This window comes from Acipenser ruthenus, chromosome 59 (genome assembly GCF_902713425.1).
Source record: "Acipenser ruthenus chromosome 59, fAciRut3.2 maternal haplotype, whole genome shotgun sequence".
Classification (NCBI taxonomy): Eukaryota; Metazoa; Chordata; class Actinopteri; order Acipenseriformes; family Acipenseridae; genus Acipenser; species Acipenser ruthenus.
In genome coordinates, this window is record NC_081247.1 from 342,368 (window position 1) to 369,831 (window position 27,464).

The 27,464-nt window shown below is 44.4% G+C and overlaps 1 protein-coding gene across 2 annotated transcripts in view; it reads left to right on the forward strand.

Annotated features, from left to right (window-relative positions):
- Window positions 1–20,855, forward strand: part of LOC117970365 (E3 ubiquitin-protein ligase TRIM39-like) — a 92,357-nt gene extending 71,502 nt beyond the window's left edge. For both annotated transcript variants that reach the window (XM_059018334.1, XM_059018335.1), the window contains one exon: window positions 19,541–20,855. In XM_059018334.1, the coding sequence (XP_058874317.1) occupies window positions 19,541–20,091 (551 nt within the window). In that variant the 3' untranslated portion in view covers window positions 20,092–20,855. The remainder of the gene's footprint in view (window positions 1–19,540) is intronic.
- The last annotated feature ends 6,609 nt before the right edge of the window (window positions 20,856–27,464 follow it).

The following is a 27,464-nucleotide window of genomic DNA, read 5'->3' on the forward strand; positions in this document are numbered from 1 at the left end:
CCAGTCGCCGCGACCTGCTCAGCCAGGCACAGGGTGCTCTGTGGCATCACGACCCATTGAGCCTACAGCTCTGGGTTTGGCCCCTGAGCGGCTCCATTTGAGCCGTCTGGGTTTGTCTAATAGGGTGATTGACACCCTACAGAACGCTAGGGCTGCCTCCACTCGTTCCCAGTATGGCTACAAGTGGGGTGTTTTTCAGACATGGTGTCTGTCGAAGGGAGAGGATCCCACAGTGTGTCCAATGGCATTGATCTTGCAGTTTTTGCAAGACCTGCTGGACGATGGGAAGAGCCCTTCTACCCTAAAAGTCTACCTGGCAGCTATTTCAGCTTGCCATGTGAAGATAGACTCAGTCTCCCCAGGAGCACATTTCCTGACGGGACAGTTTTTGAAGGGGGCTAGGAGACTCCGTCCTCCAAGGAAGGACGTTGTTCCTCACTGGCGGTTGAATGTCGTGCTAAATGCACTAACGAAACCTCCTTTTGAGCCCATGCATTCCGCAGAGCTAAAGCTTTTGTCTTTTAAGACAGCTTTTTTGGTGGCAGTCACTTCTGCTAAGCGAGTAAGTGAGCTGCAGGCACTTTCCGTCGCAAAAGCCTATTTATATTTTGCGAAAGGCCGGTCACGGGTGACACTCCGGACCAACCCTGCGTTTTTGCCGAAGACTATTTCGGCTTTCCATGTCAATCAGTCGGTGGAGTTGGAGGCTTTTCACCCTCCTCCTTTTCAGTCCGACAGAGACAGAATGATCCACACGCTATGCCCCGTCAGAGCGCTGGCGTATTATGTGGAGAGGACAAGAAGTTGGCGCCAGTCGGAGCAACTCTTTGTTTGCTACGGTTCTCAGTCCCAAGGTCAGACTCTGTCTAAACAGCGCCTGTCTAGGTGGCTAACGGAGACTGTGAAGATTGCGTATCAACTTGCAAAGTTGCCCCCGCCTGAGAAGATCACTGGCCATTCCACTAGAGGGCAGGCCACTTCTTGGGCAATGTTCCAGGGTGCATCTGTCATGGACATATGCAATGCAGCGGTGTGGGCGACCCCCCACATGTTCACGAGGTTCTACAGGATGAACATCATGGATCCGCTGTGTCCTGGTTTTGGATCAAGAGTGTTGAGGGCTGCCTCGGTGGTCGTCCCCTCTACTACAGATTGATCGGTGAGTAACTTGTCACCTTGGACTGCTAGCGCGGTTAGCTCATAAGAGTCTTGCGCCTGTCCTCACGACAGATTGGGTATACTTACCCATTAGTGATGGTTAATATTTCGTACTTGAAAGAGAACATTAGGTTATTATCATAACCCTGGTTCTCTGAAATAGAAATATTAACCATCAGTCTTCGTGGTCGCTGCGGAGCCGCGAGACTCAAAAGTAAAAAGAGAATTTGCAAATGGCTGCAATGTGCTTTTGTCGGGGCATTGCGTCATGCACTCTCGCGAGAGTTTGTTGGCATAATGCTTTTCAGTTCTTGGGTTCTTAAAGGGGAATAACCCATTAGTGATGGTTAATATTTCTATTTCAGAGAACCAGGGTTATGATAATAACCTAACGTTTTCTAGTACAGAGGGACAGCCCACTGTCAACAACTGATTTAATAATTTGGTCGTTGACAGTGGGCATCTCCTCTCTGCTCTATAGTTTATTTAAAGCCATGTTCTCCCCTCTCTCTTTTTTTCCCATCTTACTGTCCTCCCTCTCCCTCTCTATTACACCCTTCCCCTTTTCACTACCGCCTCCTCCTCCTCTCCATCTGTCCTTTTCTCCCTCATCTCTTCCCCTTTCTTGTTTACTGTCCTCCCTCTCTCTTCCTCTGCTTCACCTCTCCCCCTCTCTTCTCTTCTCCTCCTCTTCATCTCTCCTTTTCTCCCTCATCTCTTCCCCTTCCTTCTGTTTTACTGTCCTCCCTCTCTTCCCCTGCTTCACCTCTCCCCCTCTCTTCTGTCTTCTTCTCTTAATCTCTCCTTTTCTCCCTCATCTCTTCCCCTTCCTTCTGTTTTACTATCCTCCCTGTCCCTCTCTTCCCCTGCCTCCCCTGCTTCACCTCTCCCCCTCTCTCTTCACCTCTCTCCTCTCTTCCCCTGCCTCTCCTCTCCCCGTCTCTTCACCTCTCCCCTCTCTTCCCCTGCCTCTCCTCTCCCCCTTCCCCTGCCTCTCCTCTCCCCCTCTCTCTTCACCTCTCCCCTCTCTTCACCTCTCTCCTCTCCCCCTTCCCCTGCCTCTCCTTTCCCCCTCTATCTTCACCTCTCCCCTCTCTGACCCTGCCTCTCCTCTCCGCCTCTCTCTTCACCTCTTCCCTCTCTTCCCCTGCCTCTCCTCTCCCCCTCTCTCTTCACCTCTCCTATCTCTTCCCCTGCCTCTCCTCTCCCCCTCTCTCTTCACCTCTCCCCTCTTTTCCCCTGCCTCTCCTCTCCCCCTCTCTCTTCACCTCTCCCCTCTCTTCCCCGCCTCTCCTCTCCCCCTCTCTCTTCACCTCTCCCCTCTCTTCCCCTGCCTCTCCTCTCCCCCTCTCTCTTCACCTCTCCCCTCTCTTCCCCTGCCTCTCCTCTCCCCCTCTCTCTTCACCTCTCTCATCTTCCCCTGCCTCTCCTCTCCCCCTCTCTCTTCACCTCTCCCCTCTCTTCCCCCGCCTCTCCTCTCCCCCTCTCTCTTCACCTCTCCCCTCTCTTCCCCCGCCTCTCCTCTCCCCCTCTCTCTTCACCTCTCCCCTCTCTTCCCCTGTCTCTCCTCTCCCCCTCTCTCTTCACCTCTCCCCTCTCTTCCCCTGTCTCTCCTCTCCCCCTCTCTCTTCACCTCTCCCCTCTCTTCCCCTGTCTCTCCTCTCCCCCTCTCTCTTCACCTCTCTCCTCTCTTCCCCTGTCTCTCCTCTCCCCCTCTCTCTCTTCACCTCCCCTCTCTTAAAGATGCTCATGTAGTTCATTGGAAGTGGTTTGAGGTTCAAGCCCCAAGTCTTTTGTTTGTACTCCGGCATTGTCATTTAAGAATAGGGGTTAGTCTGTGGCTTGGCTGAATAATGGTTCAGATTCAATTGAAATCTATTCTGGAGATCCCTCTTTCTCTCCTCCCTCTCTCTCTCTTTCCCCTCTATCCTCTCCCCTTTCCTCACATGGGTGCTTGTCCCAGGTGGCAGGTATATATTAGATATAGAACCGCTATCCAATTGTGATGAAACTTGGTACGGGCATTCTGTAGAACAAATTACTAAGAGTATCATAACCTGGAGCCTGTGTCTCTCCCCTCCCTCTGTCCCCAATCTCTCCCTCATCCCCTAACCCCATCTCTCTTTAACCTCCCATCTCCCAGCCCCTCCCCCTCTTTTTCTCCCTTTCCCTTCCTCTACTAACCCCCTCTTCCTCGCTCCCTCTCTCCCAGGTGTCAGGTATATACTGTGTGTTACACTTTTACATACATCTAGGTAACCACTTATCTGATTGGTGTTTCAGAATTTGGATCTGGTATCCCCTCTTTTTCTCCCTATCCCTTTTTGCCTAATTTTCTTACAGTATTCCCCCTTTACCTCTCCCTCTCTGCCTCCCCCTCCATCTCTCTCTCCCCTCCTTCCCTCCCTCCCTCTCTCTCTCTCTCTCTCTCTCTCTCTCTCTCTCTCTCTCTCTCTCTCTCTCTCTCTCTCTCTCTTTACACTCTGGGATCTGTCAGTGATCTCCAGGTAACTCAGCTTATTATCACTGATCATAATTAAATCCCAGTCTTCATATTTCACTTTAGGCTAGAGGGTTAGTCCCTCCCTGCTAGAGCTATCATTGGCTGCTTCAAGATTTAATAAAACAAAATGGAGAGCAATAGGTGGAATCACTCCAGTTCATAACATCAATCATTTCTTTAATGGACACTTGAAGCATCCAATGATAGCAGGGATCTCGGTTTAGCTGTCCACTCAGAGAAGAGGGATGTAGTTCCGGGGAGTGGCATTGTGAAAGCTCACTGACGCTTCACTTCCCAGACTGAGCGCGGATGAGAGGAGGAGTCGATGCTTGAGAGCCGTTACATTTAAACATGAGTTTAAAAAATACATTCACTTCAGCATTTTACTGAAAATAACATGTTGTTCCCTCAGTTATATCCTTCTATAGATACTGTTGTGCTGTCAAGCTAACGTGTTTAACAGCACTGATACAGTGAAGAAGTGTTTTGTTTCTTGCTTTTGAATCCCCAGGGCTGGAATGTGGTGGTAGGATATTGAAATAAACAGAGAATGTGAGATGATTTGTTAAATTGTAATAACCAGCAATCCAGACTCCTAGTTAAACATTGAGAAACTCTAGTTGTTGTCTCTGACACTGCCATTAACCCTTTAAGGATGTGATGGTGTAACACGATCATACTGAAGTGTCATTCTGGGCCCGTGATCGGGTAAACACGATTAAAACACACTTCGTTTCTTTCACTTGCTGGGACACCATACTGTGCAGTACAGCTTGTTAACGCATGTCGTTGGATAGGGGAGGGGTTGAACTTCACTGCCTGATTGGTTGTTTATTCGTGTGATGTCACTGAGACGGGCGTTTCATTTGTAAAGGACGGAGGCATTTCATAGCAGCACGCAGAGACAAAACATGACACAGGAACTTGTTTACAGCAAAGAAAATAAATTCTACTATAAATACTACACTATAAATTCAATATATTCGACTTATTGTTATATTAGAACATTTATTCTGTCTCGTGTTTTAATATATATGTTTTTACAACATTTCTAAATATCAAACGAGTGGATATAGGGGTTCATGTTTCAGGAACTACATTTATTTATTATTTGGTCCTTATTGCTGATAATAATGGAGTGAAGAACTATTATTTTATTTATACATGTTTATTTTGAGTAAATAATCGAGAGTAGTGTCCATTATTGCTTCTAAAGACCCTGAGGATAAACGTGTATTCTGTCATTGCAATCACTCAGGTGAAACAGTGTCTTGGAATTTGCCCAAAAAAACATCAATATTTTTCAATAAAACTTTCAGGAAGTATTGGAAGGTCCCTCGGGTCATAGAATAAGACATTTTTATACATGTATCTCTAAGCAGAATACAAAATAATAGAAAAATACTTAATGTTAAAAAAAGAAAAGAAACGAAATATCAGTATTAGGTCCTCTGCTATTCCTAATCTACATTAATGATTTAGACTCTGATATAGTAAGCAAACTCATTAAATTTGCAGACGACACAAAAATAGGAGGAGTGGTAAACACTGTTGAAGCAGCAAAGGTCATTCAAAATGATCTAGACAGCATTCAGAACTGGGCAGACACATGGCAAATGAAATTTAATAGAGAAAAGTGTAAAGTATTGCATGCGGGCAATGAAAATGTGCATTATAAATATCATATGGGAGATACTGAAATTGAAGAAGGGAACTATGAAAAAGACCTAGGAGTTTATGTTGACTCAGAAATGTCTTCATCTAGACAATGTGGGGAAGCTATAAAAAAGGCTAACAAGATGCTTGGATATATTGTGAGAAGTGTTGAATTTAAATCAAGGGAAGTAATGTTAAAACTCTACAATGCATTAGTAAGACCTCACCTAGAATATTGTGTTCAGTTCTGGTCACCTCGTTACAAAAAGGATATTGCTGCTCTAGAAAGAGTGCAAAGAAGAGCAACCAGAATTATCCCGGGTTTAAAAGGCATGTTGTATGCAGACAGGCTAAAAGAATTGAATCTATTCAGTCTTGAACAAAGAAGACTACGCGGCGATCTGATTCAAACATTCAAAATCCTAAAAGGTATAGACAGTGTCAACCCGGGGGACTTCTTTGACTTGAAAAAAGAAAAAAGGACCAGGGGTCATAAATGGAGATTAGATAAAGGGGCATTCAGAACAGAAAATAGGAGGCACTTTTTTACACAGAGAATTGTGAGGGTCTGGAACCAACTCCCCAGTAATGTTGTTGAAGCTGACACCCTGGGATCCTTCAAGAAGCTGCTTGATGAGATTCTGTGATCAATAAGCTACTAACAACCAAACGAGCAAGATGGGCTGAATAGCCTTCTCTCATTTGTAAACTTTCTTATGTTCTTATGTTTTGAAAAAAAAGTGAAAGTCTGGTTTCTGAAGTGCTTTATAATGCTCCCCAGAGTGTTCAGAAGAAAAGAACAGTTCCAAGATGCTACTGTAAAAAATAGATGTTTAGTGAATTTTTATAGGAAGAGAGTCAGCTACTACCAAAAAGGGTTAACCACATTATAAATGCTTGGTCCTTAAAGGGTTAACCACATTATAAATGCTTTGTCCTTAAAGGGTTAAACAGTGCTGTTTGTGAGCGTGGGTTTCCACATTTTAAAAAATAAATATCGATCCCGCCTATCAGCCTCAGTCTGCCCTGATGCACATTCATGTGTGTAAGATGACACTGAAACCTTTGATCCTAAACCCAGCATTATTATTATTATTATTATTATTATTTATTTCTTAGCAGACGCCCTTATCCAGGGCGACTTACAATTGTAAGCAAATACATTTCAAGTGTTGCAATACAAGTAATACAATAAGAGCAAGAAATACAATAACTTTTGTTCAAGCAAAGTACAAGTGTGACAAACCACAATTCAATAATACAGCAGATAATAGTGATAGTTACTTCAGGATATGATTAAATAGTGATAGTTACATCAGGATATGATTAAATACAAAGTACTACAGGTTAAACACTTGGCAGATTACAGTATTCTGAAGTACAGGATTAAATGCAGTAAAATAGGGGGCAGATAAGAGCAAAATAAAGCACATTTACATGAAGGGTGATAGTGTCCCAGGATACAAACAGAGGAGTTCTACAGGTGCTGTTTGAAGAGGTGAGTCTTAAGGAAGCGCCGGAATGTGGTCAGGGACTGGGCAGTCCTGACATCTGTAGGAAGGTCATTCCACCACTGCGGAGCAAGGGTGGAGAAGGAGCGGGCTCGGGAGGCAGGGGAGCGTAGCGGAGGTAGAGCCAGTCTTCTAGTGCAGGCGGAGCGGAGAGGTCGAGTGGGGGTGTAGGGAGAGATGAGGGTCTGGAGGTAGCTGGGTGCAGTCTGATCAAGGCATCTGTAGGCTAGTACAAGAGTCTTGAACTGGATGCGAGCGGTGATCGGGAGCCAGTGGAGTGAGCGGAGTAGTGGAGTAGCGTGGGCGAAGCGAGGCAGAGAGAACACCAGGCGGGCAGCAGAGTTCTGGATGAGCTGGAGCGGACGGGTGGCGGACGCAGGGAGGCCAGCCAGGAGGGAGTTGCAGTAGTCTAGGCGGGAGAGTACCAGAGCCTGGACCAGGAGCTGGGTAGCATAGTTGGTGAGTAAGGGTCGGATTCTTCGGATGTTGCTCAGGAAGGTCAGCAAGAGATGATAGTAGAATAGAGTGATCAACAGTGTCAAAGGCAGCAGAGAGGTCGAGGAGAATTAGGACAGAGGAGAGAGAGGCAGCTCGGGCACACTTAAGTGAGTTGGTGACAGACAGGAAGGCGGTTTCAGTGGAGTGGGCAGAGCGGAAGCCAGATTGGAGAGGGTCAAGCAGAGAGTGGTTGGACAGGAAAGCAGAGAGCTGGCGGTGTACAGTCCGCTCGAGGGTTTTGGAGAGGAAGGGTAGGAGGGAGACAGGACGGTAGCTCTGGAGGGAGGTGGGGTCGAGGGTAGGTTTTTTGAGGAGGGGAGTGATAGAGGCTTTTTTGAAGGCAGAGGGAAAGAGACCGGAAATGAGAGAGGTGTTGAGAAGGGAGGAGATGAAGGGGAGTAGAGCAGGAGCAGCAGCTTGAAAGAGGTGAGTGGGGAGGGGGTCCAAGGCACACGTGGTGGGTTTGTGACCCTGGAGCAGAGAGGAGAGGTCAGAGTCTGAGAGGGGCAAGAAGGTGGAGAAGGAGGGCAAGTTAGTAGGGGATGTAGTGGGTGTAGGGGTTGGAGCAGGAGGGGATGCGGGGGAGGGAGAGGTGTTAAAGAGTTTGCGGATATCTGAGATTTTAGAAGAGAAGGAGGCAAAGTCATCAGGGGAGATGGAGGAGGGAGGAGGAGGGGGTGCAAATCACTTTAAATTATCAAATCCGCCCTAATCGAGCCCCCTCACAACTTCACACACGACACGACCCTTCTCTCCTGTGTATGTGGAGGAGTGGGGGGGGTGTCATGTGACTAGTCCTTCCTCTCTCTCCTCCCCTCTCCTCTCCCTCTCCCTCCCTCCATCATACCCTCCTCTCTCCTCTCCCTCCCTCCTTTTTCTCCTCTTCCATCTCTCTCCTCTCCCATCACCATACCCTCCTCTATGTCTCCCTCCCTCTCTCCTCTGTCCTCTCCCTCCCACGATCATACCCTCCTTTCTATCTCCTCTCCCTTTCCCTCTCTCTCCCTGTACCTCCTTCACCTTTACTCTCCCTCCCTACCTACTGTCCCTTTCCACTGTCCCCCTCACCTCTCTGTCCTCTCCCTCCCTCTATCATACTCTCCTCTCCCTCTCTCCTCCCCTCCCTCCCCCCTCTCTCCCCTCCCTCCCTCTCCCATCTCTCCCTCCCTCTCCTTTATTGGCATGGGACACCAGCAGTATTGCCAAAGCAATTACATTACATATCATATGAACAATAGATTTACAACAACAATAACAACAAAACTAATAATAATAATAATAATAATAATAATGACCACTGGTATATAGAATGTAACACAGAGTAGTGTTATTGAAGTAACGCCCTGTGCAGAATGTTCACTGTGTGTCCCTCAGGCTGTGACAGGTGCACACATACTGGGCAGCCAGTGGGGCTGTGTGTCCCGCTCCCAGTAGGACTGACAGTTTTTCTGGGTCAGTCAATTGTGGGAAGTGTGGGAGGGAAATAGTCATTTTTTAAGGAATGTGTCCCTTGTTTGGTTGTATTTCTCACAGTGTAGGAGAAAGTGCATCTCTGTGTCGACCTCTCCTGTCTCACAGTGACCACAGAGCCTGTTCTCTCTGGGTAGCCAGGTCTGCCTGTGTCGGCCTTTTTCAAAGGCCAGGCTGTGGTCACTGAGCCTGTACTTGGTCAGGATCTGCCTCTGCTTTGTATCTCTGACAGTGAAGAGATCCCCTCCAGAGTAAAGTCTCTTTTTAGGGCTCAATAGCAATCCAGTTTATTTGGGGTTTTTGTTTCTTTGTCCCAATGTTCCAGATAGGAGTTTTTGATTTGTGTTACAGTTTGGTTGACTCTGATTGGCAGTGCTGTAGCAGAGCTGTCCTGAAGCTGGTTAGTGTTAGTGTGGGTTAGTGTAGTGAGCTTCAGGACCAGCTGGCTGAGCTCTTGGGTTAGAAGGGCCTTGTACTGGATAACTCTTGCCAGATTCTGACAGGTAGATTTATTTTATAAAGCCTCCTTTTGATGGTATAAAAAGCTCTGCAGGCTTTTTCTTTTAGTGCATTCACTGCCAGGTTAAAGCTCCCTGACGCACTGATGGTCAGGCCTAGGTATGTATATTGTGTGGTGTGTTCTAGGGTGGTGTTGTGTAGAGTGAAGTGGGACCTGCTTCTTTGAGATCTGCCCTTTTTAAGATCATAATTCTGGTCTTTTTCATGTTTCCTGTCAGGGCCCAGGTCTGACAGTACTACTCTAGCAGTGACAGGCTCTGCTGTAGCCCCTGCTCTGTGGGCGACAGCAGGACCAGGTCATCTGTGTAGAGCAGGAATTAAATTTCTTTGTCGTGTAGAGTGAGGCCAGGGGCTGCAGACTCCTCCAACACCGCTGCTAATTCACTGATGTAAATATTGAACAGTGTTGGACTCAAACTGCAGCCCTGTCTCACTCCACAACCCTGTGTGAAGAATTCTGTGCTTTTCTTGCCAATTTTTATTCCACACTTGTTTTCTGAGTACATTGTCATAAATTTGACCTCTTACACCACGTTGTAGAATTTTATCATTTAAACCTTCATGCCAAATGGAATCAAATGCTTTTTTAAAGTCTATAAAACAAGAGAAAATGTTTCCTTTATTTTTTTGTTGTACATGTTTGTTGATTAGGGTGTGGAGGGTGTAAATATGGTCATTGGTAATTTGGTAGAAATCCAATCTAACTCTTACTCAGGACACTGTGTTCGGTAAGGAAGGCCAGTATTCGGGTATTGATGATACTGCAGAATACCTTCCCCAGGTTGCTGCTCATGCCTCGGTATTTGTTGGGGTTGAATTTGTCTCCACTTTTGTAAATTGGGGATATAAGCCCTTGGTTCCAGATGTCAGGGAAGCAGCCTCTTGTAGGGTTTCTTTTCAAAATAGTTTTTCCAAATACACACCCACTCGATATATCGCGGGTGTCGGGGTCCAATACAAATCCACTATATATCGAGGGCTGCGATGTAGCGAGAGACCCACAGAAAAACAAACAGGCTGATAACAAATACTGTACAACCACGCCCTCGTTTTATCAGGGGCTCAGTGTGGGGGGGTGTGCCAGGTGGACGCTGGGCATCAGAGCACAGCCCCGGACGATCTCAGCGTTGATATTACTGGTGATGTGTGCGGGGGTGTCTGCTCTGTGGAAATGACAACTCTGGAGTGTGAACTCCTGCGTGGCTCTCTCTGACACCTTCCTCACTGCTTTGGCCACGTCTCCGCGCTGGCCCAGGGCATTGGTGCCGGTATGCATGGCGATGTGTCCGGGGCTCCCCAGGTTGGTGCGGTTCAGTAGCTGCAGGGGTCTCTAATAGTCTTTTCACACGAGCACACCAGAGCCGAGCCGAGCCCTCGCGGTACGGCTAGTTCCACACGGGTCAGTTTGTCGAGCCGAACCGGAACCGTGAAACTCTGGCCTCGCGAGATATCTGGTACTGGCTCTGTGCTGAGCAAGGCTGGGGGCGCGGTTAACTCGTACTGCCTGAAACGATAGAGTCTACCAAAAGATTTCACAGGGATTGAGAAATATGAGACTAAACCGCAGCGCAAAACAGTGCTGTGAAAAAATAAAAATAATAAAACAGGATTAAAAAAAATAAAAGATCATAACAATAAAAGAGTCAGACCGCAAAAAAAGTAAATCTGATGTCTTAATGGACGCAGTTCTTGGTCACAGACCTGCAGCGACCGGCGCCGATGTGTTGAATTCAGAGACTTGTCTTCTGGAAAGTATTTCTCCTTTAAATTGTTTAACGCTGACAGGGATCATTTCAAACAGAGACAAATCAAACCTTACAGTGTGTGAACTGCAAGGTCTGCTGCTGCTTCATGAATTGAGTTCCATGTATTTATCAGCAACGCTTTATATTGCGTGACATAAATTAATATTAAATAGATATGCGATAGATATTAATGTTATTAGACATTGTAGCAGGGCGAGTGCCCTGCACGTGTGTATTTAGTGTTGGTATCATTTGTATGTTGAAATGGGTTTGTTGTATGTTTTGGAGTTGATTTGTTTCATTGAATTACTGTTTTAGACGGGCGCTTGATTGAGACTTGCTGCCTGCTAGGTTTGGTTGAGGGGAAAGGCCGCAAGTGATTGGCTGGGCTGGACCTCAATCAGCAGGTGGGCGGGTCTTGATCGAGTGTCCGTCAGTTTAAACACATCCGCGGGAGATCGCTCAGGGCTGCTGCAAGGCCTTCTGTTTTCACGGCACCTTTGATTTCTAGTTTGTGGGATTGTGTTTTATTTTGCACTTTTTGTACAGCTTGATGTACTAGTCCTCTGTGCGTTACCATCGCTGGTAACGTCACATGACCACCTTTATTTTACTTTCGTTTTCTGTTTGTTTGTGAATAAAACCTGCGCGCCTGTGCCGGCGTTGTCAACACCACGTCTGTCTCTCTGTATGCTTGAACAGCGGCTACCCCCACGCGTGACACGAGGAAGACCCTGTCACAGACATGATGGCAGCAGTGTGGAGTAGTGGTCAGGGCTCTGGACTCTTGACCGGAGGGTCGTGGGTTCAATCCCAGGTGGGGGGGACACTGCTGCTGTACCCTTGAGCAAGGTACTTTACCTAGATTGCTCCAGTAAAAACCCAACTGTATAAATGGGGAATTGTATGTAAAAATAATGTGATATCTTGTAACAATTGTAAGTCGCCCTGGATAAGGGCGTCTGCTAAGAAATAAATAATAATAATGATAATAACCGAGCCAGGTTTCCTGACACACAGTGAAGTGCAGCAGGCAGCACGCTCCTTATGCTGCACAGCTGATGCTACAAGCTGGTTTCTTGCTAAATGTTACCCAAATGTCGATTGAAAATGTAATGGCACGTCACGGCCATTTATATTACGTTTTGTTACTGTTGAAAATATGTAATAATTTCCCCTTATTGAAAATACAGTTAATCTGACTTGAATGTCAATGGAAAGTAACAAGGAATAATTGAACGTAAATTTAATATACAATTTAACATTCATTTAATATCAGTTTAATATTAATTTATGCCACGCAATATAAAGCATTATCATTTTTTCTAATGAATAAAGTGATCAGTAATCACGCATATTATTTTGTGGTTTCTTTATAAACCAGACCTTAACAGAAAATAAATAAAGAAAGAAATAAGCTCCGTATATTGGAAATGTGCAAAGTATCTGAAAATCACATTCAATTCGGTCATTTTAAAAAAATCCCATCTATTAACATTGCATGTATAAAAACAAGCTGTACAGAAAAATCTCTTTAATGTTTCGTTTAGACTTTGTTTTTAATAGGCCTGCTTTAAATCTATTTTTCTGATGTGTTTACTGACATTTTTAAATACTATCTGTAACTTTTTAAAGTTATTATTAGTAGTAGTTAATCTAACTTTAATAATATGAAATGAAATTATTCGGTTTGTATTTGCAGTCAGCAGCATGTGAAACACAAACCCATATTTGTGTATTCGTGTGAAATCTTTTGGTACTTTATCGTTTGGGACAGTCCGACCTCGGGATCCATTCTCAAAACAAATCCGGTCCATGTACATTCCGTCCAATCGTTTTTGCATTCAGAATCAGAAAACGGAAAACCAGAAAACGACTCGTTTTTCATTTTCTAATTTTCAGAGTTTAAAATACAAAAACGATTCAGACTTGTTTTCCCATTTTTCATATTGCTTTTTGCAACAAAATATTCGAAATGGAATAACCTGTAATACAAAAATAAATAATAGACTGTAGGGACGAAAAATGAAATCAATCTCCACTTCACAGGCAATCTGTTAATGCTTCTCTAACAGGTACACACTTAAACAATGATAGATATACAAACGTATCGGAAGAGGGACAGACCTATTCAACCAAGCGTGCCAGCCTCCTTTAGTGATCCTATGGCAAGCTCTGTATGATGCTAACAATTCCTATCTCCCTGCGGTTTGCAGATCTTACAAAAGAAGGAACTGAGATTCAGTGTGAAACTTCACCATATTATCTTACAAAAGAAACCCCACTGCAGCATGAAAACACTCCACAACATATCTTAAAAATCATTTAAAAATCATTTAGCTCCTTCAAGACCTCAACAAAAAAAGGTCAGACACGGCCAGCTCTCTGTGTCCCGCTGTTATGACGATGCGCCTGTGCTTATTGTCGTGGAAGTGTTCTGTCTGTTTACCAACATTATTTATTAATTAATTTAGCAGTTGTTACAAAGTACTGTATTACAATACAGCTGTAGGGCTACATTAAGTTAATATAATAATCATCCTTGTATCACTCAGGTACAGTGCATTATAATAATACTAAAAATAATAAGCCTTCACACACAAGGGGGGGAAAAATCCACGTACGGTTCTTAGTATTTATATCTGGCTTTATAAATGAACTTTATAAACTTAACTGGATTATATTATCATAGCACATTTGTCCAGGGCGCGCACGTATGTTTAGAGCTCCCCTTTCACGGGTACCCAATTTGTTTCACTTGGGGGTGCATCCATAGGCCTAGATATCAATGTAGTGGTGCAGAAAACGTCATAACACCAGGACACATTCGATACGAGTAGAGCACGCCTCAATACTTTTTTTTTTTTTTTTTTTTTTAAATGGTCTATTATTTATTTTTGTATTACAGGTTATTCCATTTCGAATACTTCGTTGCAAAAGGCAATATGAAAAATGGGAAAACAAGCCTGAATCACTTTGTGTATTTTAAACTCAGAAATTGGAAAATGAAAAACGGGTCGATTTTTGTTTTTATGAAAAACCGAAATAGAAAAACGAGTCGTTTTCTGGTTTTCCGATTTCCGATTTAGAATGCAAAAACGACTGGCCGGAATGTACACGGACCGAATCCACAGCACTCCTCTGTGCGCGCGTGTCCGCGGAATCTGACGTCACGTTCCACAGGCAGCTTCTTCTTTGAGCTGCAGTGTGAAGGTGCGCCGCGACACAGTCCCGGGTGGGACGCGGGGGCGATGACGTTGCGTGTATTTTTTTTTCTATTAATAGTGAAAGGCACGGGGAGGGGGTCTGGTACGAGGCTCGTCATGGAAGGTTTTGGGGTGCTATTCAGCACAGACATGCGCAGTTATATTCTGCGTGCGCGATTCATCCTGTAGTTTAGACGGAAGCTGTCGGGCGCTGCTGCGTACACCAAAATAAACTACAGCAAATAAACATGCCTGCATTTCTGATATAATAATAATAATAATAATAATAATAATAATAATAATAAATAATAAAACAGTTTCCTATGCGAGACACTTTCTGTAAATGTCTGTTCAGAATTGTGAATTGTGTAATCATTTCTGTGATCGCAGAGTTGGGGAATCCTGGTAGGATTGGTGATTAAACCTGTTCATTTATCATTAAATATAGTGTCGTGTTGGATGTTCAGATGTACGCAGAATCAAATAAAGTAGGTCAGTAGAACACGTTCTTATGACGCACTGTTTCATACGTGCTGACATTCTGACAATTAAATATAGTTCAGTATTGAACACTTGATTTGGTGTGTTTGATGTTTATAAATAAGGGTTAAATTAACGTTTGGGGAGGGGGGCTCATCTTCCTCTTCCTCCGCCACTGGTTAAGGTCATGTGATCGCTCTGCTTCAGATGTAAACAGGGTGTTCAGTATTAATAAAATTACAATATGTCGAGTCCGCTTCCAAAGAATACGTTTTGCAAAGTATAAAGCACACAACAGGCAGCTGCAGGAGTTTGAATGCGTTTGTACCACGGGCTCAGCTTTGAGGAGCTGGAATGCGTTTGTACCGCGGGCTCAGCTTTGAGGAGCTGGAATGGGTTTGTACCGCGGGCTCAGCTTTGAGGAGCTGGAATGGGTTTGTTCTTTTGTAGAAACGTTTTCATACTAACTCCTGTACTTGATAACATTCATTTAAAAATTCAATTGATGCCTCTGATTAATACGTTTTTGTGACTAATTAGCTGTTAACATTTAAAACATTGAGTACTCTGATGTGTGTTTCAATATTCACTAAATCAAGTTATTAATCAGACTCATACATCTCGTTACATACCGGTAACTGATTTATTAAAATGTTTGGATATGCTGCTATTTTATTGATTACTGGCTCGTTCACATTTTTTCAGATTTCGCTGCAGATGGATTTATTTTCGGGATTTAAGTTTTATTTTTGGTTAAGTGGCGCAGCTTCGCTCCACAGGGGGGTGTTGCAAGTTGTATTTGGTTGTACAGAATAGTGCTGTAAAAAGTAACTTGTTTGCGGCTCTCGTTTCCCTCTCTGTTGCGCGGCTCTCGTTTCCCTCTCTGTTGCGCGGCTCTCGTTTCCCTCTCTGTTGTGTGGCTCTCGTTTCCCTCTCTGTTGTGTGGCTCTCGTTTCCCTCTCTGTTGCGCGACTCTCGTTTCCCTCTCTGTTGTGCGGCTCTCGTTTCCCTCTCTGTTGTGTGGCTCTCGTTTCCCTCTCTGTTGCGCGACTCTCGTTTCCCTCTCTGTTGCGCGACTCTCGTTTCCCTCTCTGTTGTGTGGCTCTCGTTTCCCTCTCTGTTGTGTGGCTCTCGTTTCCCTCTCTGTTGCGCGACTCTCGTTTCCCTCTCTGTTGTGTGGCTCTCGTTTCCCTCTCTGTTGCGCGGCTCTCGTTTCCCTCTCTGTTGTGCGGCTCTCGTTTCCCTCTCTGTTGTGCGACTCTCGTTTCCCTCTCTGTTGCGCGACTCTCGTTTCCCTCTCTGTTGCGCGGCTCTCGTTTCCCTCTCTGTTGCGCGGCTCTCGTTTCCCTCTCTGTTGTGTGGCTCTCGTTTCCCTCTCTGTTGTGCGCGGCTCTCGTTTCCCTCTGTTGTGCGCGGCTCTCGTTTCCCTCTCTGTTGCGCGGCTGTTGTTTCCCTCTCTGTTGCGCGGCTCTCGTTTCCCTCTCTGTTGTGCGCGGCTCTCGTTTCCCTCTCTGTTGTGTGGCTCGCGTTTCCCTCTCTGTTGTGCGGCTCTCGTTTCCCTCTCTGTTGTGTGCGGCTCTCGTTTCCCTCTCTGTTGCGCGGCTCTCGTTTCCCTCTCTGTTGTGTGGCTCTCGTTTCCCTCTCTGTTGTGTGCGGCTCTCGTTTCCCTCTCTGTTGTGCGGCTCTCGTTTCCCTCTCTGTTGTGTGGCTCTCGTTTCCCTCTCTGTTGCGCGACTCTCGTTTCCCTCTCTGTTGCGCGACTCTCGTTTCCCTCTCTGTTGTGTGGCTCTCGTTTCCCTCTCTGTTGTGTGGCTCTCGTTTCCCTCTCTGTTGCGCGACTCTCGTTTCCCTCTCTGTTGTGTGGCTCTCGTTTCCCTCTCTGTTGCGCGGCTCTCGTTTCCCTCTCTGTTGTGCGGCTCTCGTTTCCCTCTCTGTTGTGCGACTCTCGTTTCCCTCTCTGTTGCGCGACTCTCGTTTCCCTCTCTGTTGCGCGTCTCTCGTTTCCCTCTCTGTTGCGCGGCTCTCGTTTCCCTCTCTGTTGTGTGGCTCTCGTTTCCCTCTCTGTTGTGCGCGGCTCTCGTTTCCCTCTGTTGTGCGCGGCTCTCGTTTCCCTCTCTGTTGCGCGGCTGTTGTTTCCCTCTCTGTTGCGCGGCTCTCGTTTCCCTCTCTGTTGTGCGCGGCTCTCGTTTCCCTCTCTGTTGTGTGGCTCGCGTTTCCCTCTCTGTTGTGCGGCTCTCGTTTCCCTCTCTGTTGTGTGCGGCTCTCGTTTCCCTCTCTGTTGCGCGGCTCTCGTTTCCCTCTCTGTTGTGAGGCTCTCGTTTCCCTCTCTGTTGTGCGTGGCTCTCGTTTCCCTCTCTGTTGTGCGCGGCTCTCGTTTCCCTCTCTGTTGCGCGGCTCTCGTTTCCCTCTCTGTTGCGCGGCTCGCGTTTCCCTCTCTGTTGTGCGCGGCTCGCGTTTCCCTCTCTGTTGCGCGGCTCGCGTTTCCCTCTCTGTTGTGTGCGGCTCTCGTTTCCCTCTCTGTTGTGTGCGGCTCTCGTTTCCCTCTCTGTTGCGCGGCTCTCGTTTCCCTCTCTGTTGCGCGGCTCTCGTTTCCCTCTCTGTTGCGCGGCTCTCGTTTCCCTCTCTGTTGCGCGGCTCTCGTTTCCCTCTCTGTTGCGTGGCTCTCGTTTCCCTCTCTGTTGCGCGGCTCTCGTTTCCCTCTCTGTTGTGCGCGGCTCGTGTTTCCCTCTCTGTTGTGTGGCTCTCGTTTCCCTCTCTGTTGTGCGCGGCTCTCGTTTCCCTCTCTGTTGTGCGCGGCTCGTGTTTCCCTCTCTGTTGTGTGGCTCTCGTTTCCCTCTCTGTTGTGCGCGGCTCTCGTTTCCCTCTCTGTTGTGCGCGGCTCTCGTTTCCCTCTCTGTTGCGTGGCTCTCGTTTCCCTCTCTGTTGCGCGGCTCTCGTTTCCCTCTCTGTTGTGCGGCTCTCGTTTCCCTCTCTGTTGTGCGGCTCTCGTTTCCCTCTCTGTTGTGCGCGGCTCTCGTTTCCCTCTCTGTTGCGCGGCTCTCGTTTCCCTCTCTGTTGTGCGGCTCTCGTTTCCCTCTCTGTTGTGTGGCTCTCGTTTCCCTCTCTGTTGTGCGCGGCTCTCGTTTCCCTCTCTGTTACGCAGCTCTCGTTTCCCTCTCTGTTGTGCGGCTCGCGTTTCCCTCTCTGTTGTGCGCGGCTCTCGTTTCCCTCTCTGTTGTGTGTGGCTCTCGTTTCCCTCTTTGTTGTGCGGCTCTCATTTCCCTCTCTGTTGCGCGGCTCTCGTTTCCCTCTCTGTTGCGCGGCTCTCGTTTCCCTCTCTGTTGTGCGGCTCTCGTTTCCCTCTCTGTTACGCAGCTCTCGTTTCCCTCTCTGTTGTGCGGCTCGCGTTTCCCTCTCTGTTGCGCAGCTCTCGTTTCCCTCTCTGTTGTGCGGCTCACGTTTCCCTCTCTGTTGTGCGCGGCTCTCGTTTCCCTCTCTGTTGTGTGTGGCTCTCGTTTCCCTCTCTGTTGTGCGGCTCTCATTTCCCTCTCTGTTGTGCGGCTCGCGTTTCCCTCTCTGTTGTGCGCGGCTCTCGTTTCCCTCTCTGTTGTGTGTGGCTCTCGTTTCCCTCTCTGTTGTGCGGCTCTCATTTCCCTCTCTGTTGTGCGGCTCTCGTTTCCCTCTCTTGAGCGCATTCCTCTTTTCTGTGCGTTACAGTTCAGCGTGAGAGGTAACGGCTGGGTGTTTTAGTTACACAGTGTTCAGAAATCAGGATTTCAGAGTCATGTTTTTGTGCGCGTTGTACTGGTTTTACTCAAAGTGATTCCTGCTCTGGTATTTATGAATGGGAATAATAAGAGACATGCACTTCTTACTTGTTTGATGACCAAGAAAAATAACTGCATTTCTAAAATGTTCAATTATACAAAGGTACCTAATTTAAAGGTTTGAGAAAAATAAGTCTTTTTAGTTTTTGCAATTCGTTTTATTTATTAAATGAATTTCCCTCAGTGCATATTCTATGTGATTTCCATCTTTCACAATATGTATTCAGATGAGTAAAGGACAGTTTAGATTGGGTTTATTTATAGTGTTTCAGGTTTAAACATATCAAATGTTTTTAATTTGACATTTTCCCAAGGAGTGCGGAACCCCTGGTGTATCTCACGGCTCATTGCGTTCACTGCGGTTTCCATGACAACAGAACACTGCTACAATTCCAAATTCGAAACACTGCCGCAATTCCAACTGCGATTCCAAACTGCAGCTTGAGTTCATCCTGTCCATTTAAGAGACTTTACTGTACGAGGCGATCTCGGGGTTTAGTTAATATTTATATCTAGTAAATATTATTATTTTAAGGTTCATTTTAATTGATTTTCATACCTTCATACTCTCTCTCACTCATACCCTTCCTTCCTCAATTCTACTACTACTACTACTAATAATAATACTGCTAGTAATAATATTTATATTAATAATGCTAGTAATCATAATAATAATAATAATAATAATAATAATAGTAATAATAATAATATTTGCATTAGTAGTTTTGTTCCCTCTGGTTTAGTTCAGTATATATTCTAATTTACTGATGTCATGTTTTCAGCATTTTGTTTAATTAGAAAACAATATAAATTATATTTTAATTAGGAGCTCATCTTAACAGTGAAGGTATGAAGGAGGTACCTTCATACGTCCTTCATATTATACTACTACTGCTACTACTACTAATAATAATAATAATAATAATAATAATAATAATAATAATAATAATAATAATAATAATAATGATGTCTCCTCTCTGCTCCACAGTTGATGTGACTCTGGACCCTGATACAGCGTACCCCGAGCTCACCCTGTCTGCGGAGGGGAAACAAGTGAGAAAGGGAGAGACAGGGCAGGATGTCCCTGACAATCCAGAGAGATTTGATTACTGGTGCTGTGTGCTGGGCAGGGAGGGGTTCACCTCGGAGAGACGCTACTGGCAGGTGCAGGTGGGGGGGAATACATGGTGGAGATTAGGAGTCAGCAGAGAGTCTGCCGAGAGGAAGGGGAGGATCAGCACGACCCCCCAGCAGGGTTACTGGACTGTGCAGTGGAGTGGAGGTGGGTTCACTGCTCTCACTGACCCCCGGACCCCCCTCCCCCGGAGCCTGAAGCCCCAGAAGCTGGGGGTGTATCTGGATTATGAGGAAGAGCAGCTCTCCTTTTACAATGTGGAGACCAGATCTCACATCTACACTTTCACTGACATGGAGTTCAAGCCCAATGAGAAACTCTATCCATTCTTCTGTAATGAGGACAAGAATACAGCCCTTGTGCTGGAGTCCCCTGACCCTGACCCTGTCAGCGCTGCAGATTAAACACACATTGCTGTCTGAACCAGGAAACTATTCAAACAGCTCAGACAATCTCCTCTTCACTTTCACTGACACTCTCTCTGCACTCTTCTGGGCTAATGAGAAGAAATTCTCTCTCTTCCACCCTCTTACCCTGAGCCCCTCCTCTTTATTTCTCTACACCCCCTTTCCTACTCTCCCTTCCTGTCTCCCTCTCTCTCTCCCCTCCACCTCTCCATCTCTAGATCCCTCTTTCTCTCCTCTTCTGCTCTCCTCTCTGCCTCCCCTCTGATATGTTAATCCCCTCCCTCTCTCCACCCTGCCCTCTACTCTTCCTCTCTCCTCTATCCTCTCCTCTCTCCTGCCCTGCCATCTCTACTCCCCCTCTCTCCTCTCCCTCTCCCTCTACTCTCTCCTCTCCTTCTCTTCTCTCTACTCTCCCTCTCTCCTCTCCTCTCCCTCTCCTTCTCTCCTCCCTGCCCTCTCTACTCTCCCTCTCCTCTCTCCCCCCTCTAATTTTGTACTGTGATATTTTGTAACAGCTGTAAGTCACCCTGGATAAGGGTGTCTGCTAATAAATAAATAATGATCAAAGACTTTCTAGACAATAGATGAATGCATTATTTTCCATGTAATCAATATTTACACTGAAGCTGAGATGCTCCCTGAATATTATTCATTGCTAAACTCAGTGAACTGATTTCTGCTATTTTGATATGAATCTTCTGTTCTGTTTTTGTAGCGCATCTATTTTCTATCTTTCTTGATAAAATGTATAAAAGATATAACGGTGTTGTGTGATTTACTGCTCAATTGTTTACCTCGGCAATCTTGAACTCATAAAAAGAAAGACATTCATGACAGCAGAGTGCTGATTAAATGAGACCATTACACATATGAATGAATTATATCCTTAAACTGGACATTTTAATTGTGATTCTTCACACATAACTCTCAACAATAACAAGCCTGTTGGGACCATGAGCAGATTCTTCACAGAGACACTGTGCTCTAGTCTAGCTGCTATAGTCAATCAAACACTGTGCTCTAGTCTAGCTGCTATAGTCAATCAAACACTGCTCTAGTCTAGCTGCTAGTCAAACAAACACTGTGCTCTAGTCTAGCTGCTATAGTCAATCAAACACTGCTCTAGTCTAGCTGCTATAGTCAATCAAACACTGCTCTAGTCTAGCTGCTATAGTCAGCAATCAAACACTGTTCTCTAGTCTAGCTGCTATAGTTAGCAATCAAACACTGTGCTCTAGTCTAGCTGCTATAGTCAGCAATCAAACACTGTGCTCTAGTCTACCTGCTATAGTCAATCAAACACTGTGCTCTAGTCTACCTGCTATAGTTAGCAATATCCACACACTGTGTTTTAGTCCAAATAATTCTACTGCAGCTCAAAAAGAATTCCCTCAGTGTTAGCGGTCCATCACTTCCATTCACTACACAGCTCTCACATGTGCAGCTTTTGAAAGATGTTGCAGCAAAACATGGATTCTCATTTGAACACCTCTGGTGCTACCCTGGGGTAATCTCTGTTTGCACAAGCCAGGCTTTCAAAAGCTTACTAGAACGGAAACTTTTCATTTTACAACGCGATATGTGCTACAGTGCTACACCTGATTAAAGAAATCTCCGTTTGCAAGCCATGGTTTCAGTTAGGGTTGCACTTCCTTGTGCATCTGGAGAATGAAATTGTCCCCGCCCCTTTGCTGGCTTCTTTCCTGTCATTAACCAATCAGCTGCTGCTCCCCGTGCTGACTGGCATGCTGTCAGCCAGTAACATGACCCAGAAGACACTGCAGAGGTGAAGTGAGGCGGGGAGTCCAGCAGCCTTCCCGAGTGCGAGGCACAGAAACAGAACTTCCTTTAATCCAGTGATCATGTCAAATCCAGGTCTGCGAGAACATCTTTCAAAAACTGGACATCTGAGATCTAATGCAACTTCCAAGCAGGACATCTTTATCAAATTATTTTATTAAGCTATAAATCACTTAAAGAAAAATCATGAATTTCCAGACACTTTAATTTTCCAACAGTGTAGATTTTTATTTAAAGCTATTTAAAGACATCTTCACATTTTTTTTTTTTTTTTAATTTGTAAAAATCTTCTTTTGGAATGTAAAATTCAGATTGCAAAAGCAGTGGCTCAGTGTGTGAGGTTTACTGGTCCCAGTTTAATGAGCGCACTGGTCTAGTAGACATAACTGGCAGTGAAGAGAGACTGGGAGGCAGCCTTGTCTTTCTTTCCGCTCTGAACGTAAGATCCAGTCGACGCCAATCCGTTAATCTGAAGAAAAAAATAATAAACCAATCAGTAACACACAGAGACACACACACATACACACAGAGGTATAGACATACATAGAGACAGACAGACACTGACAGGGTGAAAAACGCTCCTCTGTAAAGAAGGGTTTATTTTTGTGATGGATTTTGTGTCCAGGACTTGTTTTGTACCGGTGTCACAGAATATCTGTTCCCCCAGCAAACAAATATTAACTCCCCCCCAGGACCCAATATTTCACCTTGTGAATATTTGTTTTCCCTCCTTATTTTTTTGTAACAGGTCTTTGCTAAATCGATGTTAATAATGTGACTGCGCCACCTTGTGTTTATGGAGGACAAGGACCTCGAGTGGTTGGTTCCGCGCAAACTCTTTTATCCGGGAGAAACCAAGCAATCACAAACCAAAAATAATCTTTACAAGTTTTTATTAGTAATACTTATTTTAAAAATCTCAAGCACATTAACAATAATGTAAACCATATGACAATGCCACCTTCAGTTCACAGTCTATAACAATTGTCTAGTATATATAGGGATGATACAATAAAACAAACTCTAAATCTGTCAGTTTCTTATAGTGAAGTTAATTAAACTAGTTACCACAGATTATATTATTGCAGTTTATATAAAATACTTGGATCTATCAGTTTCATAAAGTCTCTCCGCGTTCCAGCTCCAGTCTGCAGCGCGGAATCTCCTTCACAAGTCCGGCTCTCCCTCTCACAATATTCCTCCGCATTTATAAAGGCAGGAGATGATTGGCAGGGCGGGGAGATCAAGCAGCGAGCCGGGGCGGGGCGGGGCGGGGCGGGGCGGGGCGGGGGGGGGGGGGGCGTGCATTGGGCAGACAGTCCTTCAGCCAATCGGAGTTTCGCTCGTATAGTTCCATCGAGGAAAGAGAGAAAGTAGTTTAGGGGGGTCCAGTGAAGCAAATCCATCAAACCACACTCGAGATGAGAAATAATAATAAAGAGCTGAACAACAAAACACACATTTATATAAATAAATCAACACACACACAATACACATTTATCAAATAATAATATGAGAAACACAATCCACACGTGAATTATAATCATCATCATCATAATAATAATAATAATAATAATAATAATAATAATAATAATAATAATAATAATAATAATAATAATAATAATAATAATAATAATAATAATAATAATAATAATAATAATAATAAGACCCTACTACAATCGCACAGTTTCGTTTTTCAAAGCTGGTAAAGGATTTCCTCGTGAGTCAGGGCAGTACACGTGCTTATTAGAGTGACTGTATCCTGCTTACAGCGCATCCACTCAAACAACACGGGTGTAAAAAAAAACATACATTTTAAGCATTTACATGACGATTTTTTAACACGTAGTTCCGTGATGGTTCTCTATATACGTGATTTTTAAAATGTATTTATTTATTTATTATTTATTTATTCATGTATTATTTTTATTTTTTATTTGTTCATGTAAGGTAGCAATGTGCTTCCTTAATATCTGTAATTACAGAACCGCTTCTGAATTAACTGCGCTGAACCGGGCAGCTGTGAAAGGGAGACATTAAGGGTGTGTTCACGGAGATCATTATGCGCGGATTCTGTGCAGAATCTGACCAGTTCATAGAAGATCATTGGATAAACTGGTCAGATTCTGCACAGAATGATCTCTGTGAACACACCCTGAGTCTGTCTTTATTCACTTCAGTGCGCAAGCGCAGCTTTAAAAAGAGAGAGCGACGCTGGGAAATGCAGTCTTTCTTTATTCACTTCAGTGCGCAGGCGCAGCTTTAAAAAGAGAGAGCGACGCTGGGAAATGCAGTCTTTCTTTATTCACTTCAGTGCGCAAGCGCAGCTTTAAAAAGAGAGAGCGACACTGGGAAATGCAGTCTTTCTTTATTCACTTCAATGCGCAGGCGCAGCTTTAAAAAGAGAGAGCGACGCTGGGAAATGCAGTCTTTCTTTATTCACTTCAGTGCGCAGGCGCAGCTTTAAAAACAGAGCGGGACGCTGGGAAATGCAGTCTTTCTTTATTCACTTCAGTGCGCAGGCGCAGCTTGAAAAACAGAGCGGGACGCTGGGAAATGCAGTCTTTCTTTATTCACTTCAGTGCGCAAGCGCAGCTTTAAAAAGAGAGAGCGACGCTGGGAAATGCAGTCTTTCTTTATTCCCTTCAGTGCGCAAGCGCAGCTTTAAAAAGAGAGAGCGACGCTGGGAAATGCAGTCTTTCTTTATTCCCTTCAGTGCGCAGGCGCAGCTGTGAGCAGGGGGTGTAGGGATATATAAATATAGTCCTGTAGGTCTAAAGCTGTGTTCATGAATATATCACCACTTCCTGGGCGGCTGAAGGACTCCACTTCATCTAGAGCCTCACAACGCACCCAAGACGTGGTGATATTACCTCATGATAACACACACACACACACACACACACACACACACACACCCTGTCCTACAACATGAAACAAACATACATGTGGCTATGTTTTAATACAAAATCCATGCATCCATAATTCTGATTATTTATCTAAATAATCTCACAGCTAATTCTTTACAAATGAATCGTTTCTACATTTCTCAGAGTGCTAAGTAGTGTGGTGTTACAGTTTAACATATGAATTATCAGTGCTATTTGAGTATTTAAAATATGGTTATCTTCAAAATTAAAATATCATCAAAGGTGTGTTAATTAAACGAAGCGCCTGACGCCGCTCGGAACTTTCGCATTTTTAAATCCTAACGGTCTCTGCTCAGCGGAGTGGAATGTTCAGGAGCCGGTTGCCTAGCAGCGTCTCCCCCTCCTTCTCTGCCCCGCCCCCTCTCTCCCTCTCACGTGTTAAATCAGCTCTAATCGTGTTAAACTGAACACTCAGAAAGTGTCTATATTGTCCCACTCTACACAGTGTTAATCTTACACTTTTGAAAGTGTTAGCTTTTTAACACTTTAGCAGAGTTACTGTAACTCTGTTAAAAATGAACACTGGCCAACCCTGGTTATTGTTGCATTAACTCTACACTAGTGTAACGTGTTAACAATCAACTCCATCAGAGTACATTTATACTCTTCCAGTTTTCTACCTTTCAACCCTGTAGGGTGTAAATATAAAATCAACTCTCACAGTGTAACTTTCACTCTAATAGAGTTCACACTATAGGATGTAAACTTGAATTATAACCATTCCAGCCATATAATACCCCCTGTACCCCCCAATGTGTTTGTGCCTTTAACCTTAGTGTACTTACAACTAAAATAAACACAGCACAGAATCTGCTGTTATTTCTTTTAATCTCAACATGTACACCACATTCAGCACGTGACATTACCCTGACTCACATTGAACAGGTAAACATGACACAACTTGTGACAATGTGTTCTCTATCAGTATGATATAAAAACAGTCTGATGTACGGCCGATGGTAAAGCAGCACTTCTACACACATCAAAAACAAAATGCAAGTCATACAATGTGACAGTATGGGACAATGCATGTTCTCTCATCATCCGTGTCATATGAAAACTGTCTGTCATGAGGTCTATGGTAAACCAGGTCTTCTACACATATCACAGTAAATGCATCACTTATTTCTTCAATGCTGAATGCATTTAAGTGATCATCAAAACACAATGTAGCAACATTCGAGGTCAAAAGAAAAGCTTGGTCATCTTTTCCAATCACATTAATGATCTTCTTGAATACAGGCATTTCACTTTCTGCACCTGAGCAAACAAACATACCAATGTGATACTCGCTTCCATAGTTCTTCACCCAACTAGTTGTGGAAACATCAGAGTATAAACTTCAACGCAATATTTCAGTTAAAATATCACTACCCTCCAAACTGTTGATCATTTCCATTTTAATGGGACCAAACTGAAACCGTTGAAAATAAAAATTCTCCCAATGAAAAGCTAAATGATGCTGATGTTTCTTTGCTAAAGTCTTAGTGATGTTCTTAAAATTCTTAACAGACCTTTTGAAGAAGTTGTGTTTCCCTTCAAATCTCATGCACCATGTGTGTAGAAGTGGACCGATTCTGCAAACACACCTCGGATAATGTATCATGAAGTGGTGTTTGGGAATCAAGTTTCTATCTGGAAACACAGACTTAAACAGTTTGTGGTGATCACAAAGCAAATGCTTCAAATAATATGTCATACCATTTGTTACAATTGGTGAGAACACAATATTCACTGTGTCTGAAAAGGAGATTTGAATTCCTTTGGTTTCCAAAACTTTTAAATCATTTACAAGTGGCTTTAGGATCTCATCAAATCCATATTTCTTTAAGTCCTCTGAGTGAAAGAGAGCAACAAGATGAATATTCATCAACACAGAGTTCAATTTTGGTGGTAGGTTTCTTAAAATAAAATGAACACAGCCAAGTTTATGTATTCCCTTTTTGGAGCCTAAAGGATTGGCAGTTTCAAAATCGTCATAGTAAAGCTGAATCTGTAGAGCATATTCTTGTTGTGAAAATAGACAATGATTTCTGAAGTAGGAACCATCATTAATGTCTTTGTAAGTACTTTCTTGATGTTCTCTTACCTGCTGGAAACCTTTACACACTGTTCTTAAACATAGACTTCAGAGTTCCTAAGATAGGTACATCAATAAACGTATCATTTACTGGAACTTGACTGTACACAGCAGGTGTTCTATCTCGGCGTACATCAAACCGCACTCCAAGAACAGGCTCTACAGGCTCAACTATTTCCCATTTTTCCTCAAAATACCTCTGCCGCTTGGCTCCTGTGTTCAAGACTGAGAAAGGATTTTCAAGCTGATCAAAACAATCCCCAACTTTTTCACCTAGGTCTTGACCTTGAGTCTCTGATGAAATACTTTTTAGTACAGCTTCCCTTGCTTGAGCATGGATGTCATTCACAAGTTCTTCCATTGAACCAACCATAGATTGAACAGTACTTTCAGCAACCCCCAATGCCTGTAACTGAGCTCCAACAGACCCACACATGTCCAGCAATTGCCTCCTCTCAATAGGAACCTGAGTAGTAGGAGAGTCTGTACCGACTGACTGACAACATGAAGGTTCAACATCATTATTGCTCAAAGTCTCAACATTGTCAATGGTATCTGGA